The sequence below is a fragment of the Pholis gunnellus genome (assembly GCF_910591455.1).
Source record: "Pholis gunnellus genome assembly, chromosome: 12".
Classification (NCBI taxonomy): Eukaryota; Metazoa; Chordata; class Actinopteri; order Perciformes; family Pholidae; genus Pholis; species Pholis gunnellus.
Genome location: NC_136539.1, coordinates 4,324,343 through 4,339,957, shown reverse-complemented (window position 1 = coordinate 4,339,957; position 15,615 = coordinate 4,324,343). Strand labels below are relative to the sequence as shown.

Below are 15,615 nucleotides of genomic sequence, written 5' to 3'. Positions count from 1 at the left end.
TATGAAGGGCCTTGCATGAAAAATGGGATTAGTTTGCGGGTGACACCTCGCATCTTGACACCAGGCCGGCTACAGATTTCAACCAAACAGTTGCTGTAGCTACATATAGTGACCAAACACAATGTGATTAATAAAGACCCCTTCTGTGGATAAACAGGTGCTCAGTCTGTAGCTGGGGGAAAGAAATTGCAGAGCAATCCAACACAATCCATCTCCATCCTCCAAGAGAAAATAAATTTGCATTCTGGGTCCAATGATGGCTGTGTATTGTGATGTAAATGCTCTTGAGCATAGACATGCAACTAAATCCAACGACGGGCAAATTGTCCAATTCCAATGCTCTTACAGTTTTGCATAGCCGGGTGATTCAGAGAGCATCTGCATTAGAAATGCTTCGGAGTGCTCAGGTGAAGACACACTCGAAGCACCTCTGGATTACTGTCTATTGTTCAAGCCGCGCGCTTCCCCCACTTTCAGCCTGGGTGTAGAGGTGTAGAAACGCAACTCGCTAGCATGCATCCCCACGCTAGACTTCTGAGCCCCCATACTGCAAGTGTCCCATTAACAGTTCCTCGAGGAGATTGCCAAGATTGACTCTCAAAAAGCTTCCCTTTGTGCTTCTAATGAGAGGCGCTTTTGTTGACTTAGCTAGAAGGTATACCACAAGACTGAGCGGGGCTATCAAAACAATTAAGCGTTCACACGAAATTAGGAAGTGGAAGAAAAAGCTTTTGATAAAGGAAGCAAATATTGTGCACAATCCTTGTCACAACCCAAAGAACAAATTCAATCGGACAGGATATGGAAAATAAAGAAACTATTTTAAGCATGCACAGGTCTGACCAGAGGGTTGTTGTTTATACCGTTAGACTGAAGAGGCCGGTAACCGCTCTGTTGTGCGTTAGGCATGCCTCTTATTGGCGAACAGAGCCCCTGCATGTCAGGCAGAGGTGGAGCACTGTCCCTCGAGTCCACTATCACAGCAGGTTAACCTGGCACTGCTTTTCTAAGGACTGATTGCCAGGCCCCCCGCAGCTCAAGGTAAACTGACAATTTTCCATCAGCAGGGAACATGGCTTTATTAGTAAAAGTAGGGGGGATGGTGGGAGGCAAGAGGGAAAAGTGAAATCAAGTTCACAGAGTTGCCGTAATGTAGGAGAGCAATAAAGTGCAGAACTTAATCCTTAAAGTAATTATGATGTCAGCGTCTAACGGGAAACAATGTATATTTAAAGCCGTTGCAGAACAAGATTCAATTCACACAACCTTTAAGCAAGAACATAAAAATGTAACTGACAATAAGGCATCTGTTCCTACACTTTAATAACACAGATTTCCTGAAGATTTTTTTGCAAATAAGCTCTAGGGTATCTTTCATAGCAGTCAGATGAGACCACAAAAGACAAGTCTGCATCTAAAGACTTGCTTTAATGTCAAGCGGGATCTCATCTTGAGTTGACTTTCTGACAGGTGGGGAAAACATTCACCTGAATAAAAACTGCAGCCCTTGTATCAGAGATGAGACAGACTCTGAGAAACAGCAAATCAATATCATCCCTGGGCTGCATGTGAATTTAGAAGGGGCCAACTCAGGCAGAGATATTACATTTCTCAACAAAACACCAGTAAATCTACAAACAAACACAAGGCCATGAAGCTATCTGGTTAAATAAAAAAAATAAAAAAGAACAACTTAGAGGGCATACAAGCGGTGCCTTATGGTTTTCAAGGTCTCCATTTGTTTTTCCGTGTTCCACTGTCAGGTACGGGGAGAGGAGATAGCAGTGGAGAGAATGGTGAGCCGTAGAGGGTTAAAAGGCCATGGCTGGGATTATAGCACAAGTAAGGACCCCATACTGTGGCCTGACATGCCTACCAGCTTACAGTGCATTTTTCTCTGACAATGCAGGGTCACACACGGTCGGAAAAGCATGAAATGTTTTCACACGCATGTTGAAAGACGGGTGGAAGCGCTCAACGAGCCTCCTTCCCAGAGGTTATCCGTTAGCGTTACGCTTTTTTATTAATAACAAAGTCATGTTGCAAAGTCAAAATCGAATTGTGAGAAAAGGCCTTTTTGTGAAGCTTGTGACGCGCGACCTTAGACAATCATTGGGCACTCGCTTTAAAATCATTGTGCACGACAACCACTATCCTATCCCTTCACTTTTAACGAGAGGCCGCAAGGATACGGCGAGGGCCGGGTGCTAGTTACTGATCAGCATGGGAGCCAGCTACCCCGACCGCTGATGAACTCATACGTCTGTCCGTCCACTCCACCCTCAGACATGTGCTAACATGCATAATCGTCATAATTCCACTCTTGCCCTGGGCTCTGTTACCTTAGCCACCTGATTAAGGCCTGAGTCCCAATGGTATCAGTGTTAAAGCTCCAGTAAGTCCACCCTTAGCTTCTCACCCGCCCTGTCTATAGCCTTTCCATAAAATATGGCATATCGGAGGCGGCAAGAGAGAGAGGGCTGTGTGTAGTGTTACAGCACACAGGGGTGGGGTTGGGGGGGGTCTGTTATTCTCAGTGAAGCTCTCTATGTGCATGTGACAAAAACGAGGGCTGCTTCTCGACGTGTCATCGACGTCGCTCCCTGATGCAGCTCAGCATTGTCTTTTATCAACAGCCAGCAATGACACTTTCCAAATGTTTAACACATGGGGGAATTTCTCATTCAATCTGAGTGTGTTTAAACGGCAAACTGTTTTCCCTTTAAAAAAAACAAAAAGCCCCCTCCTCCAAATCTTATTTATTTCCACTAGCCGTGAAAAATGCCGCTCCTTTCATGTAATTCCCCATCCTCCTGCGTCACTGCAAGAGGCTGTCAACAGTGCGTCTGATTTATGTCTCAAGTGTTGGTGGGACAGGGGCTCCCACATGGCACTCCTGGACCAGGAGGAGTAGGGAGGGGGGGTTCCAGAGGGGCAAGCCTCAGTTCGCCCCCGACTCGGGAGACTCTAGGTGGGAAGTAAACTTAGCCGACACTCCTGAAGCGGGGCATCGCACACCCATCAACGCCTCCTTTGCAAGGTGAGCGGAGAAAACGGGAGACGGGAGGGGATGTCAGTCTGCTGCGCGTGAGGTGTTTTTTGGAGTCATGTTTATATTCATGTTCTGCAAGACAAATATGAATGCTTCAAATATAACAAAAGACATAGCATAAAACTGACACTGAGAAGAGTAAAAATGGGTGCTACCCTGACACTTTCTTTACCAGGCATGTAGATGATGCCGCTCTCTTTTGTTCCCAAAATGGATTGCAACTCGTCTTACTGCTAAAGGTGCCTGTTTACGTTGAATACCTCACGAGCAAAGTGAAAGGAGCGTTTGAAAATACATTTCCGAATGTCAGCTCAAAGAAACTTTTATCAACAGTTGTTGTATTCCTGGAGGTTACGGGACAGGTCAGTTGAGTTTGTTTGGTTTTACATTTCAGGGCCAAATGGCCGAGATTAAACTGGAGGTGGATGAAGGAGAGTTGTGGATGAAGGAGATTTGCAGGCAATCAGGGTCGTGAAATTGTTATTGAACCTAACCTACCATCTTGAGGAGTACTGCACAATGTATAACACTGCCATAACCTGTTAGATTGCTGGCAAAGAAATCGATCCCATCAATGAGAAATACACAAAAAACACCAGGATCCACCGTGCATCGGGCATTGACATGTCAAGTGCTAACTGACTGCCAGTCAATACACTCGCTGACCAGAAAGGTCTCTCACTGTCAGGGGACTGTGAGGTATGAGGGAGGGGGAGAGAGAGTGAGAAAAATTGGAGGTGAAAGTCAATCAAATTAGCTCCTTCCAGCCCACTAAACCTGAGAAAACTGAGGCTGACAACCAGAGACTCTTCTGAGAGGACTGACAATGTCTATGGGGTGCAATCTGAGCGGCACCCTGCAGAGAAAGGCTAGCACCGATGAAGCTGAAGAAAAAAAAACTCTGACCTCTTCACATTTCTCGTCATATAATACTCAGGAATATATCAAGAAACACAATCAATGGCCTCTATCAATCTGGTGACCAAATGCTGGTTTTGATGGGAATGCTAAAAAAAAGTTGAGCGCAGCTGATTTGCATGTGACAAAGCCTACACCAGTGTGCTATTTGTTTGTCTCTCCCCACGGTGAACGGAACCCTCTGGAGAGAAGCAGACAGTGGAAATGCTGTTAAGATCAGAGTGATAATGACTTACTGAATGAGAGTCTGTAGCGCGGGGACCGCAACCGGTTTGATCCCTGTCCCCTTTCATTTCGGTCTCATTAGACAAAACCTGTGGAAGTCAGACAGCCTTTTACCACCGATGTGTCTTAAGACATTAAACATTCAACACAGTCGTGTCACAACACATCACAAATTAAATCATCTCAAAGCGAAGAGAGATTTGCCAGGAAAAACTTCAACTTCGCTGCTTTTTCCTTTAGATCGAGCTCGTGTCGAGGGGCTGTCTTGTACGATTTTTAAGGGAGAAATCAATAAACGGCTTCTGAAAGGAAGGGAAAACAGAGCAGGTGACAGATGGCTGGGAGGCTAGTGTGTGTGTGTGTGTGTGTGTGTGTGTGTGTGTGTGTGTGTGTGTGTGTGTGTGTGTGTGTGTGTGTGTGTGTGTGTAAGGGGAGTAGTAGGGGGCATATTCAACTCATTCCTGTGTCATGTCACATAAGTCTGTTTGAATATGAGCGGTGACTCATGTTTTCTGATCACTCTCCGGTTGAACATGAGTGACAGCAGAAGGGAGTGCATGCTCATACCTAGGTTCACTGGCATGAACAGTTGAACAAAAAGCAGCACTTGTGAAACTTTCCCTAATGTGTCACAATGTATTTTCAGACTGGAAAGAGATCAAACGTGTGTGGGGGGGCTGATTTGCAGATTGCATTTTCACATCTCTGTAAGCGTTTTGTTGTCACTGTCGGAGTAAACACATCAAATGCCGTTCACTATTAAGAAGCTGCGTGACAAAAATCACAAATGGGCTTGTTTTGATGTCGATGGTGTCTTTTTAAATTAAGACATTGACCAACATCTCACGGACGATAGAGTTGGGCTGTTCACCATGATCACATTTTCACATGAGACAGAATGAGCCGATAAAGCGTCAAAGTATCGTGGAAGCTTGCGAAATAGTTACAAATTGCAATTTCTTGGTTTCCTGTACAGGGACACTTATTGTCTGTCATTTTTCGTGTTGCTCAGGATGAAATGAATGCCAATGGAAAGTCAGGTAGGATCCCTTTTCTTGGTGGACACACAAATGAAATGCATCCATGTGACCAAAGAACAGTCAAAGCAAGTTAACGCAGCATTTAAAAGGGAGATGGATGGGTCCAACAAACACAGGACTTTAAACCACCAGATCAATGTTCGACACCGCCTTGTGGTTTTATGGTGGTGGTTTTGTTGCCTACAACTAACGTTCGTGACAGTTTTCCTAAACCTAATGACGTGTTTTTTTTGCCCTTAACCTGACATTTGTTTTGTTGAAACCTAACTTTACTTATTATTTGAAGCCCAACCATTAAGTTTTCCAAAAACCTAATTAAGTAGTTATGTTGCCTAAACCTAACTTTTGTTTTCAACATAATGTCGTCTCGCACTCTGTCTCACACTCACGCTAAAGCAGCACTTTGTAATGTAGTCTTCCACCGCGTTTGACCCACGCTAGTTCAGGCCTGGTTTAGCTTCTCAAACTTGACTCTGAGCTGGGCCTGACGTCAGTCTTGATTCAGCTGGTGGTCCTAATGATGAAGAACCTACGGCAGACTTTTCAAGCACAAGCTCAAAATATGAAATGCAAAAAATGGCCAAGAGGTATGTTCCATTACTTGGCAGCATAGACCCTATAAAACGTAAAAGAACACACACTGCCCAGTCACCTCTCTGCAGCGTGTTCCCCAGGGCACAGCTCTGGTCTGTTTGAAGATCAAAGCAGCTGAGGTAAAACAGCATGTTTACAGGTGTTGGGAAATTGAAAATTTCCTCGGCTGAGTGTGGTTTTCCAATGGGAGAGGAAATCTTTACGCTTGTATGTGTGTTGGCATCTGTGTGGGGGGGGGGCATGACAAATTTGTTTTTGTTCACAAGCACCTGCACCCTCACAGCAACTTGTTCCAGATACAGTATGCACGGCCCAAAGATGTGCATGAACTGTTAAGACATTTTTGTCTTTTTAAATCCGAGCGGCGCTATTAGCCACTGTGGGCCTGCTTGGTTTTGTGTTCGGCTTTCCAGATAATTGGTCTTTGATGGTACACCTGCTCCCGTCTGTGGAAGAGCCTTGGCTGCAGCAGTAAAGAGTTACCTGAAAAACGCCTCGCATTAACAGCACATTACCCATTGTGGTGAATACAGAGAGTTGGCAAGGTGTTGTGTCGGAGCCATATTGAGAACCTCGCTGCAAAAGCAACAGCAGGGGAGGATGCTGAGTTTGTGAGGGATTAGTTGAATTCTAACACTTTTTTGGGGGGGGGGGGGGACCACAACAATGAGCACACCTCAGTCAAGCTGGAGTATGTCATTTACTCTGCACCGCTCCACTTTGTGTTCCTGTGTGTGCATGAGAGGACCAGTCATGCCAAGCTTTTCTGCATGAAAGGGAGAGTGTTAAGCTTTTTGAGGCTATTTGTGCTTCTGACTCTGTAGTGTTTGTGTCCGATGGGAGGCGCCTGCGCCAGCTTCCTTAAAGGAGTAGGGGGTTTTGTTTGTTTCTCCGCCGTGCCAGGAGAAGTGACAGCCATTCCGGCTCTTTCACAGAAAACACATTCATCTGTGTGAGAAAAGGCGGCCGCTGAACTCAGATGAAAGGCCGCGGGGGCTGCGCTTGCACAGGAAGGCAGACTGTACATCGACTTCAGTACAAACACAACACAGGCCATGTCACAGACAGACGGACAGACAGACAGAGGGAGGGAGGGAGATCCAGACAGAGAGATAGGGGGGAAAAAGGAAGAAAGAGAGATTACTTTCCTCAAGAAACAGAAGCTAACAATGCATTTAAGAAAGAAGAAAGTATGTAATTACACTGAACTGGAGTTAATATGTTGATATTTTAATTATATATATAATTCCCTTAGTAATAAGCTACCATACTGGTCTACTGAACTGACCTCTCTGCAGAGTTAGAGACACAGAGATAAATATTATTTAACAGTATGCATGCAACCAGCCCCTTTAATCCATATCAGACCATAAAAATCAACATTTTATTTTAGGTTTCTATAGAAATACAAGGTAAACAGCTGCAATATGCCTATGACGTTTTATTGTATTTTTTTGTATTATTTAATTAGCCGAATATTTATAAGTAATATGAATTCAATATTGTTGAATAGTTTTTTATATTTTGTAAAATGTATTGTCCATATCAAAATATCTTTAGGGCAAGCAGCCCGCTGTATGAGGTGCTGCTTGTGTGACTATGAATAACAAAGGCCGGCGAACGGACACATTCATTTCATTAGGGCACTTCGAATTCAATTAGAGGATATGGCGTTTGTTTTAAAAAGTTTTCTCTCAAAACACGGTGGCCGACAAACTCTTCATGAGCGTCTCTGTTGTTTCTACTGAGGAGGCCCATTTGGGAAGTATTACATTGAGAAACGAATTTGTTTTAAAGGATACGAATTGTATGTGTCGAAACAAGGCAGGTTTTATTTTTGTATTCCTTCATTTAAATGTGGGTATTGGCAGGTTTCTCCACGACGCAGCCATTCATAAAAATAAAAGAAACACGCGGAGCATCTACTCCACGTGTGATTTCCTCCATGTGAACGAGGACGACGCGCGTTCAGGGGGAACAGGCGCAACTTTTATGTGCACTATTTATTTCGTTATTTATTGGATCTGATTTTTTATTTTTTTTAAGTGGCAAAATTTGCTGTTGACTTTGGAACAATTCATTTTGGCATTTACAAACGTGTGCATTTGTGTAAAAAGAAAGTAATGATGATAATATAAATCTCGTTGTTGGTTCGTTGTATGTTATTTTATGATAAAATTATAGGACAGGCCGTTTATTTATCTCTTCATTTATTCAGTCATTTGCATTGTGATAATTCCGACACTGTGTAACTATACCTACAGAAATGTTCTATTATTATTTTACAACACTTCCTTGTAATTATTAAAGCTGTCTGTTATTTTAAAGACATGTATGTCACTTTTTAGTCCTTAACTGCTGCATATCATTGCGACCTCCGCGTGCGTCAAAACGCTTCATAAAAGTCAAGTCAGTCTAGAAAAAGGTCAAACCTGTGTCACCGGGCTACACTAGGAAACAAACACAATATTTGCCTTTAATAAAAACATGAGGGGGAAAAAGAATAATGCCCTCCATAGGATGATGAATTATGAATGACTGCGAGCAGTTATCTATGATGGGGTAAGTTAGGCTGCTACTGTAGTATTATACCGTTAAATTGGAAATATTTATGCAAAAACACAAGATGCATTAAGGTAATACATCAGTGTAGATTTACCCAACATGGCGAGAAAAACAAGTTAACCGTGCACAATTAGTGAGCGCGCGCTTGAGTGAGAGAGGGAGTGGAAGCGAATTAATCAATTGTTATCAAAACTGCAGCTTCACATCCACAGTCACCTGAATGGACTGATAGGTGCTGCGTGTTGCAGCCCAACAAGTATAGAGCCTGAAACGACGCGCGAAACGGCACCGGTTTCATTTCAGTCCCCGGAGGCCTCCAATCGCCGCGCGCTCTTCCTCAAACTTCACACAGCTGACACAATAACTATTTGAGCTCGTTTAGTGAAAACTACAAAAAAAAGCTTAATTTAAACAATGTTTGTCCCGAATATCGACACGCTGACCCCTTTGTCAACTGGTGTGGATCAAAAAAATGTGTCCATCTCACAAGTCTGCACCTCTTCCTCTCTCACAAACACACACACACGCACACACACACACACACACACACACACACACACACACACACACACACACACACACATTCACACACCAGCGGGGGCGCAGCACTCATTTTCACTGACGTGTAGTGTGTAGCCTAGATAAGTTGTGTAAAAAAACAATATATATATATATATATATATATATATATATATATATACTGTATATATATTCTTTTTTTCATTCTCAAATAATTGTCCTAAACTGCATTGAACGAACACACCCGCTATATAACAAACTGCTAATGCATTGTTTGATTCAGGTAATCTACGTCATGAATCCATGTAAAAATAAAAAAAGAATAAATAAAAAAACAGCTGTTTCTTACTTTCTCTTATTAAATGAACCTGTCATAAAGGGGGGGGGGGGGGGTTAAAGAGAGACGCTGGCTATTCGGATCGTGCTAAAGAAAAAAGAGGCTTGAACTAGTTTAATTGTTCAATATCTATCATGCCATAAATAAAACATCACCCTCAAATAGAGATTTTTTTGGTGGATAAAAACGTAGACGTTCCAGGCAGGTTGTCCTCTCCTTTAACCCCACCTCCTCCTCCTCCTCCTCCTCCTTCTCCTCCTCCTCCGCCTCCTCCTCTGCGCTGCAGCCCGCGCGCAACAACGCCACTTTTAAACACACTCATGCAGAACGGTTCAAATTGCTCACTGAACTCATTACATGACCTCTAAGATTTTCCGCCTGAACTTTGGCCTGAGACCAAGCGTGACTCCTGAAAAACACCACCGAGGCTATACGAGCTCCAGGCCCGGAGAGAGGCAGGTTAGGGTGTGTGTGTGTGTGTGTGTGTGTGTGTGTGTGTGTGTGTGTGTGTGTGTGTGTGTATGTGCGTGTGCTCTGACGGTATCCTTACAGTAGCCTAATGCACAAGGAGCTGTGAGAAGGAGAAGAAGAAAAAAAAGCTTCCTCCTCCGCGGATCAATATCGGCGCAGCTGGAGCCGAACAGGAACCGGCATCGACGCACTGTGTGGAGCTGACCTTTCCCACTCCCCACAGGTCACACCTTCCTCTGCCGGAGAGGTCAGCGGGGTCGTTAGGAGGCTGTTTACAAGCTGCATATAAACCAATATCTCTCCCTGAGATAAGCTCATCTCAGTTTGCACACTTTTGTCAAAAAAAAGTTTGCCCTCTTTTGATTGGCTGATGATGTAAATACGTGACTACAAACCCAGCAACCATATTGACATTTTTTTTTTAAAGAAAGCAAAAGCGTCGGTTTTACACATAGGTTCTAATTGATTTGAGTTGATATCACTGCCTGGTTGTAATCAGATGATCCTACCAGCCTCTTTATTTGCCACATCGGTCTGTGAGCAGCCCGTAATGGCAACGTTATAGCCTGCAGTCATAGCAGCGCCATGACACAGACAGAGTGCCACTTGCTTCAAGAGTCGGCCTGCAGCAGTGATCCACCAAAGTCCCACTGTTTTCTGTGTTCCTGAACATCAACCAAGCACAAATCATACAACAGCAACATAAGGCCATGCATCACCCAAAACAACCAAGCAGCCAGCTGACAGACACTGTTATTCTCCTTCAGCCTATTTAATTCCTGTATTAACCATAATATAGGCCCACTCAGATTGCACTATTCATTCTACAAAGAGCCTCAGATCTGTGTGAGCAACACCGGCTCTCCTTCAGCAATCTATATCTTTCCCCACAATGCAGTCAAATTTAGAAGGGTCTGAATGAACTGCGGGGGGGGGGGGGGGGGGGGGGTCACACGGCCAGCTCCCATCACAGGCTACAAACCAGAGCACGAAGAAGCTCTCAGCAGAGACTGCAGGCCCATAAGCCTAGTCAAGTTCAAGTTCAGCAGCTCCTGTGCAGTGAAGTCTCTCGGGTGTGTGTGTGTGATAGGGGGAGGGGTCACATTTACAGGCTGTGTTTTCAAATAAACTCAGTAACTGACCTGAGAAAATATAAAGTGAGTTTAGAGGCACGATACAGGGAAGAGCTTGGCTGCTTTTCCTCTAACGGCAGCAGAATGAAGATGCTTCTTTTGCTTGAATTAAACTCTGCTACACATTGTTTTAACTAGAATGCTCTGCCTTGTCATATAGGTGTGCTTTCTCTGCACAAAGAAAATTCAGACTGTGCACACAGTTCACTAAAGTTCCCCCCAAATCTCCTGTTGTTTTTCTTTTGCACCACAACAGCCACGTCGTTTACGGCCCTGTAAGCATGCTTTGCAAAGCTTGAGGTATAAGACACAAGAAGAGTTTTATAACTAAAGGCCTCCCAAGCACTATATGGAACTCACTGAGCCGCACCAGCAGCAGGCAAACCAGAAAGCAATGGGGAAAAAGTCAAAAGGGAATATTTAGCACTTGCAACACCTTTTATTATATTTGTATGCAGTAAAATTCTTATCACAATAAGGAAGGAAACACCTCTTAAAACTTTGAACAAAAGCACATAACGAAACAACTGCCCATGTTTAGCTCGCAATTGTACATATTTATAGTAAAGAAACATTCTTTTATAAATACTGTTTCATCTGTAGCAAGTAAATACCATAATTTAATTACAAATGGATAAATATGGCAGTTGATATTTACAAAAGGAAGGGTGTGTAGTTACAGAAAATTGAACGGCACAACGTTTATTTTCCTCATAATCCCCCAGATAGTATTTCACAATTCAAACTTGCAAAGCACAAAACATCACAAGTTAAAGCCCAGCAAAACTAAAAAATATACATTCACAAGCGTAATATTGTGGTCTGTTGGAGTTAAATGTTAACTTTGGCACTCGTTCCAGTTTATAGATGTTTAGTATAGTACAATCAATTTGCCTCAGGATCACAATATTTAACATTATAGTACAATTGTTTATTGTAATATGTGCACTAAAAGTCCAGTTAGAGAAATAGCTACCATTGAAGGAACATCTATACACCAAACTGACAAACTATCACAACCGATGGGGAAAGTGGGCTTTTAGTAATTATTTACAATATGAAATACACCTCGACTATTATACATATTTTCCTCTGTTGATAATCCTCATCTTCCCTGGTGGAAAAAAAAAGATTAAAATAAACAAAATGTTTTGTGTGCCCCTCGTGTGCACATGTCCCAAATCTCCTGCTGAACGGTCCAGTGCTGTGAAGTGAGTGTGTGTGGCTTCGTTTCAGCTCAGTCCTACACATACCATTCACTGAAATTGGAGGATAGGCCACTATGGCTGGTGGTGTTGTGCACCGCTGAGGCTGGGGACAGGTTGGTGTTGCTCTGTATCTCGGCGGTGGGAGACACCAGGCCTGGAGGTGTGGAGGACTCATAGCCGGAGCTGGCTGCTGGTGAGGAGTCTGATGGTGGTGGTGGTGGGGAGGCTTCGTGGACCTGGGGGGGAGATAGGATAAATTAGTATTTGCAATCAGGCACTAAGGGAAAGAATTTAGATGAGAATGAATGATGCACAATATATATATTTTTTAAAAAGACCATAATAGACTTTATGGAGGCCTGACACACACACACACACACACACACACACACACACACACACACACACACACACACACACACACACACACACACACATATTTACCTTCATGTGTTTTCGTAGAGAGCTGGGGTGTGTGTAGGACTTGTCGCACATTTTGCAGAGGTAAGGCTTGTCCGACGTGTGAACGTGCATGTGTTTCTTTCGGTCGCTGCTGTTCGCAAACCTTCTGTCGCAGCCTTCAAACTCACACTGGAAGGGCTTCTCTCCTGCACGAAAAAAAAGAAAAGAAGAAGAAATGTCAGAATTTTGGAAGCGTAAAAATTGAAATGCAAACATTTACAAATTAACAAAGTTATGGTTTAGTGTAAACGCGTTGCCTTATATTCACAGCAATCGGTGGCAGTTTTAAAACAACTCGTAGCGCGTGTCCCCCCCCCCCCCTGTGCGAAATTCAAAGTTTAAGGCTGTTTTCAGAACAGAGATGAGTCGGAGTAAAGGGGGGGGGGGTCATAAATAATGCGCATAGTGATTTGGAAGGGGGTTGGAGAGAGGGGTGTGTGTGTGGGAGGGGGGTAAGGCCGTCCTCAGTGGGCCCTACAGAAGGCGAACCATTTGCCTGGGAGACAATAAAAATCTAATTAGCACCTGACCGATTTCATGGCACCCACACCGTAATGTATTTCCCCCAAGAAAAATACGTCCAGGAAAAAAAATGTGATGAGCGGGGCCGGTAACGGCCTCCCGTCTGGCACCTTTAGCTCTTATCTTATCTATGAAGGGCGCAGATACGAACATAAAAGGCGATCCTCACCATTTAAAAACACCTCCCCACAACACGCAGCTGAATAAAAACTAAATCCATTTGAAGAGTTCTGTGTAAATCATTTATACTACCGACAAATCCCGTTCTGGAGGTTATGGGATGTCGAACGCGAGCTATACGAGAACAAGCTCCACTAAGGAAACCAATTGATGTGATTTACTACACCAGCCTGTCTGCACGCAACGCGCTCCCACTGTCCCCTTTGACCCATTTCTTTTTTTTTTCTTGCACAGTCCAATCCCCCAACACTGTGAAACATCGGCAGACCCTGTCTGTTTATTTTCTACACGTTTGGAGAAATGTTAAAAATAAAAAATGTGGCCGTGCAATGCCCCGCTATTCTAAACTAATCCCCCCCCTCGCTCTAGCTCTCTTTCTCCTGGACGTGCTCCTAAATCTCCTCTGTCCGTTTCTACGAATACTATCGACTTTAGCAGCCTGAAATAGTCGCTGATAATTAGATCTTAATTCGTGTTTTCGTTGGCACGGCGCGTGTTTACAACAGCGAAATAAACGCACACTCCGGCTTAGGAGCAACAAATCGTATTACTCGAAACAAAAAAAACAATAAAAAGAAGAACAATTTTTTGTGATATTTACCTGTGTGCGTTCTCTTGTGTATCTTCAAGTTTTCCGACCGCGCGAACACCTTCCCGCAGCCGGGGAACGGGCACGGGAACGGCTTCTCTCCGGTGTGCACCCGAATGTGGTTCACCAGTTTGTATTTCGCCTTGAACGGCTTGCTCTCCCGGACACAGTCCTCCCAGAAGCAGATGTGGTTGGTCTGCTCCGGTCCGCCGACGTGCTCCACCGAGACATGCGTGACCAGCTCGTGCATGGTGCTGAAAGTTTTGCTGCAGCTCTTCTTCGGGTTGCTGAGCTGCTCGGGGTCGATCCACTTGCAGATGAGCTCCTGCTTGATGCACTGCTGCCGCATGTAGCGGAAGAAGGCACCGGGGTGGTGGTGGGCTGCCATGTTCATCCCCATGTTCATATTCATGGAGCCGTACTGGTTGTGCAGCTGCGCCGCCGAGTACGGGTCGGTCCTCGGGCTGGAGACCTGGTGGTACTGCTCGGAGCGTCCGAAAACCTCCCCGGGTAGTCCGAGCCTCATTTGCCCGTTGAGGACGTTCGGGGAGCCGTGGGACCCGTGCTGGTCGTGGATCCCCGGGAACAGAATGTGGCCTTGAGAGTCTGTATGGGAGTGATGCAGGGACCCCGCCGCGGGGCCAAAAATAGCATGCTGGCTGCTCGCCGGAGAGGACTCTCCGAAGCCGCGGCTGCGAAAGAGAAAGTCCCTGGTGGAGTTAAAAGGCGAGCTCGCGTACGAGGTGACATGGGCGGCGTGAGCCCCCAAAGCCGCGGCGGGGTAGCCCGGCGCCTGGCTGGTGAAGGCAGAGCTCTGTCCCGGAGAGAGGTCGTGGTTGAGCTTAAACGCGCCCATGTGCGCGGAGTCCACGAAGCTGTTCTGTGCCAAACTCAAGTCTCTCTCCTGCATCTCGCTCGCCGAGTGGTGCCTGGCAAACGACCCCACTCCCAGTCCGGGGAACTGGTGACCAGCATCCAGTAACATGATTGCAGCAGGGTTTGTGTTGTTGTTTGTGTGTTTGAATCAGATCAGGGCTGTATGGCGAATAAGTTAAAGTTAAAAAATCAAATGCTGGTGAGCAACGATTCAACTTCCAAACCTTGGAAACACCATGTCAGATTTAAAAACCCGCTGCTCCACTCACGAGGAGAAGGGGAAAGAAAAAAGAGAGAAATCAGCTCGGCTTATCGGATCTACTTCTTAGTTAAGTTGTGCCTCAAAAAAAATCCAAACGGAGTGAGGAGTTTCCCCGTGTCCTCTTCTCTTGACTGCGACAGTTGGGCTGCGTTCAACAACCAACCCCCCCCCCCCCCCGAAAGAAAAAAAATCCCCCCAAAAAATATGCACTCGAAGAATGAAATAATTATCTTACTGGGTGTCCTCTGCGCGCACAGAGCGAGAGTAGCTGGAGCATCTCAGTGTAAAAACGCCGTACCGATCGTGAGGGGACATGGAATTTATTTCTCCGGGCTCGTCTGCGTTTATCGCGGAGGGTCCCTGTTTCTCCGAGGACTGACTCTACCTCCTCTTCCGCCCCCTTTAAACTGGAGCCCGTTCATTCGCTCCTCGCGGTCTCATTGGCCGCCGCGCCTCATCAATCCCAGGTGCCCCTCCAATAGCAGGTAGCGCTCTGGCGACTTAATAGCGCAACGCCATTTTTTCCGCTAATAATTACCGCCTACTTTTAGGGAGAGGATTTTTTTTTTAGAGGGGGGATATATACAACCGGAGGGATCACGACAAGAGAGAGGAGAGGACATGTTTTGCTTGTTTATATTCCAGTAGGTACCAAGTTGTTG

At 45.0% G+C, this 15,615-nt stretch overlaps 1 protein-coding gene across 1 annotated transcript; it reads right to left on the bottom strand.

The window, feature by feature from the left end:
- Positions 1–12,097: 12,097 nt before the first annotated feature.
- On the bottom strand, positions 12,098–14,800 carry zic2a (zic family member 2 (odd-paired homolog, Drosophila), a; the record flags this gene model as incomplete). Its single annotated transcript, XM_079169829.1, has 3 exons — positions 12,098–12,298; positions 12,507–12,670; positions 13,828–14,800. 3 exons carry the CDS (start codon positions 14,798–14,800, stop codon positions 12,098–12,100), a joined length of 1,338 nt encoding a protein of 445 aa, XP_079025955.1.
- Between the last annotated feature and the right edge of the window lie 815 nt (positions 14,801–15,615).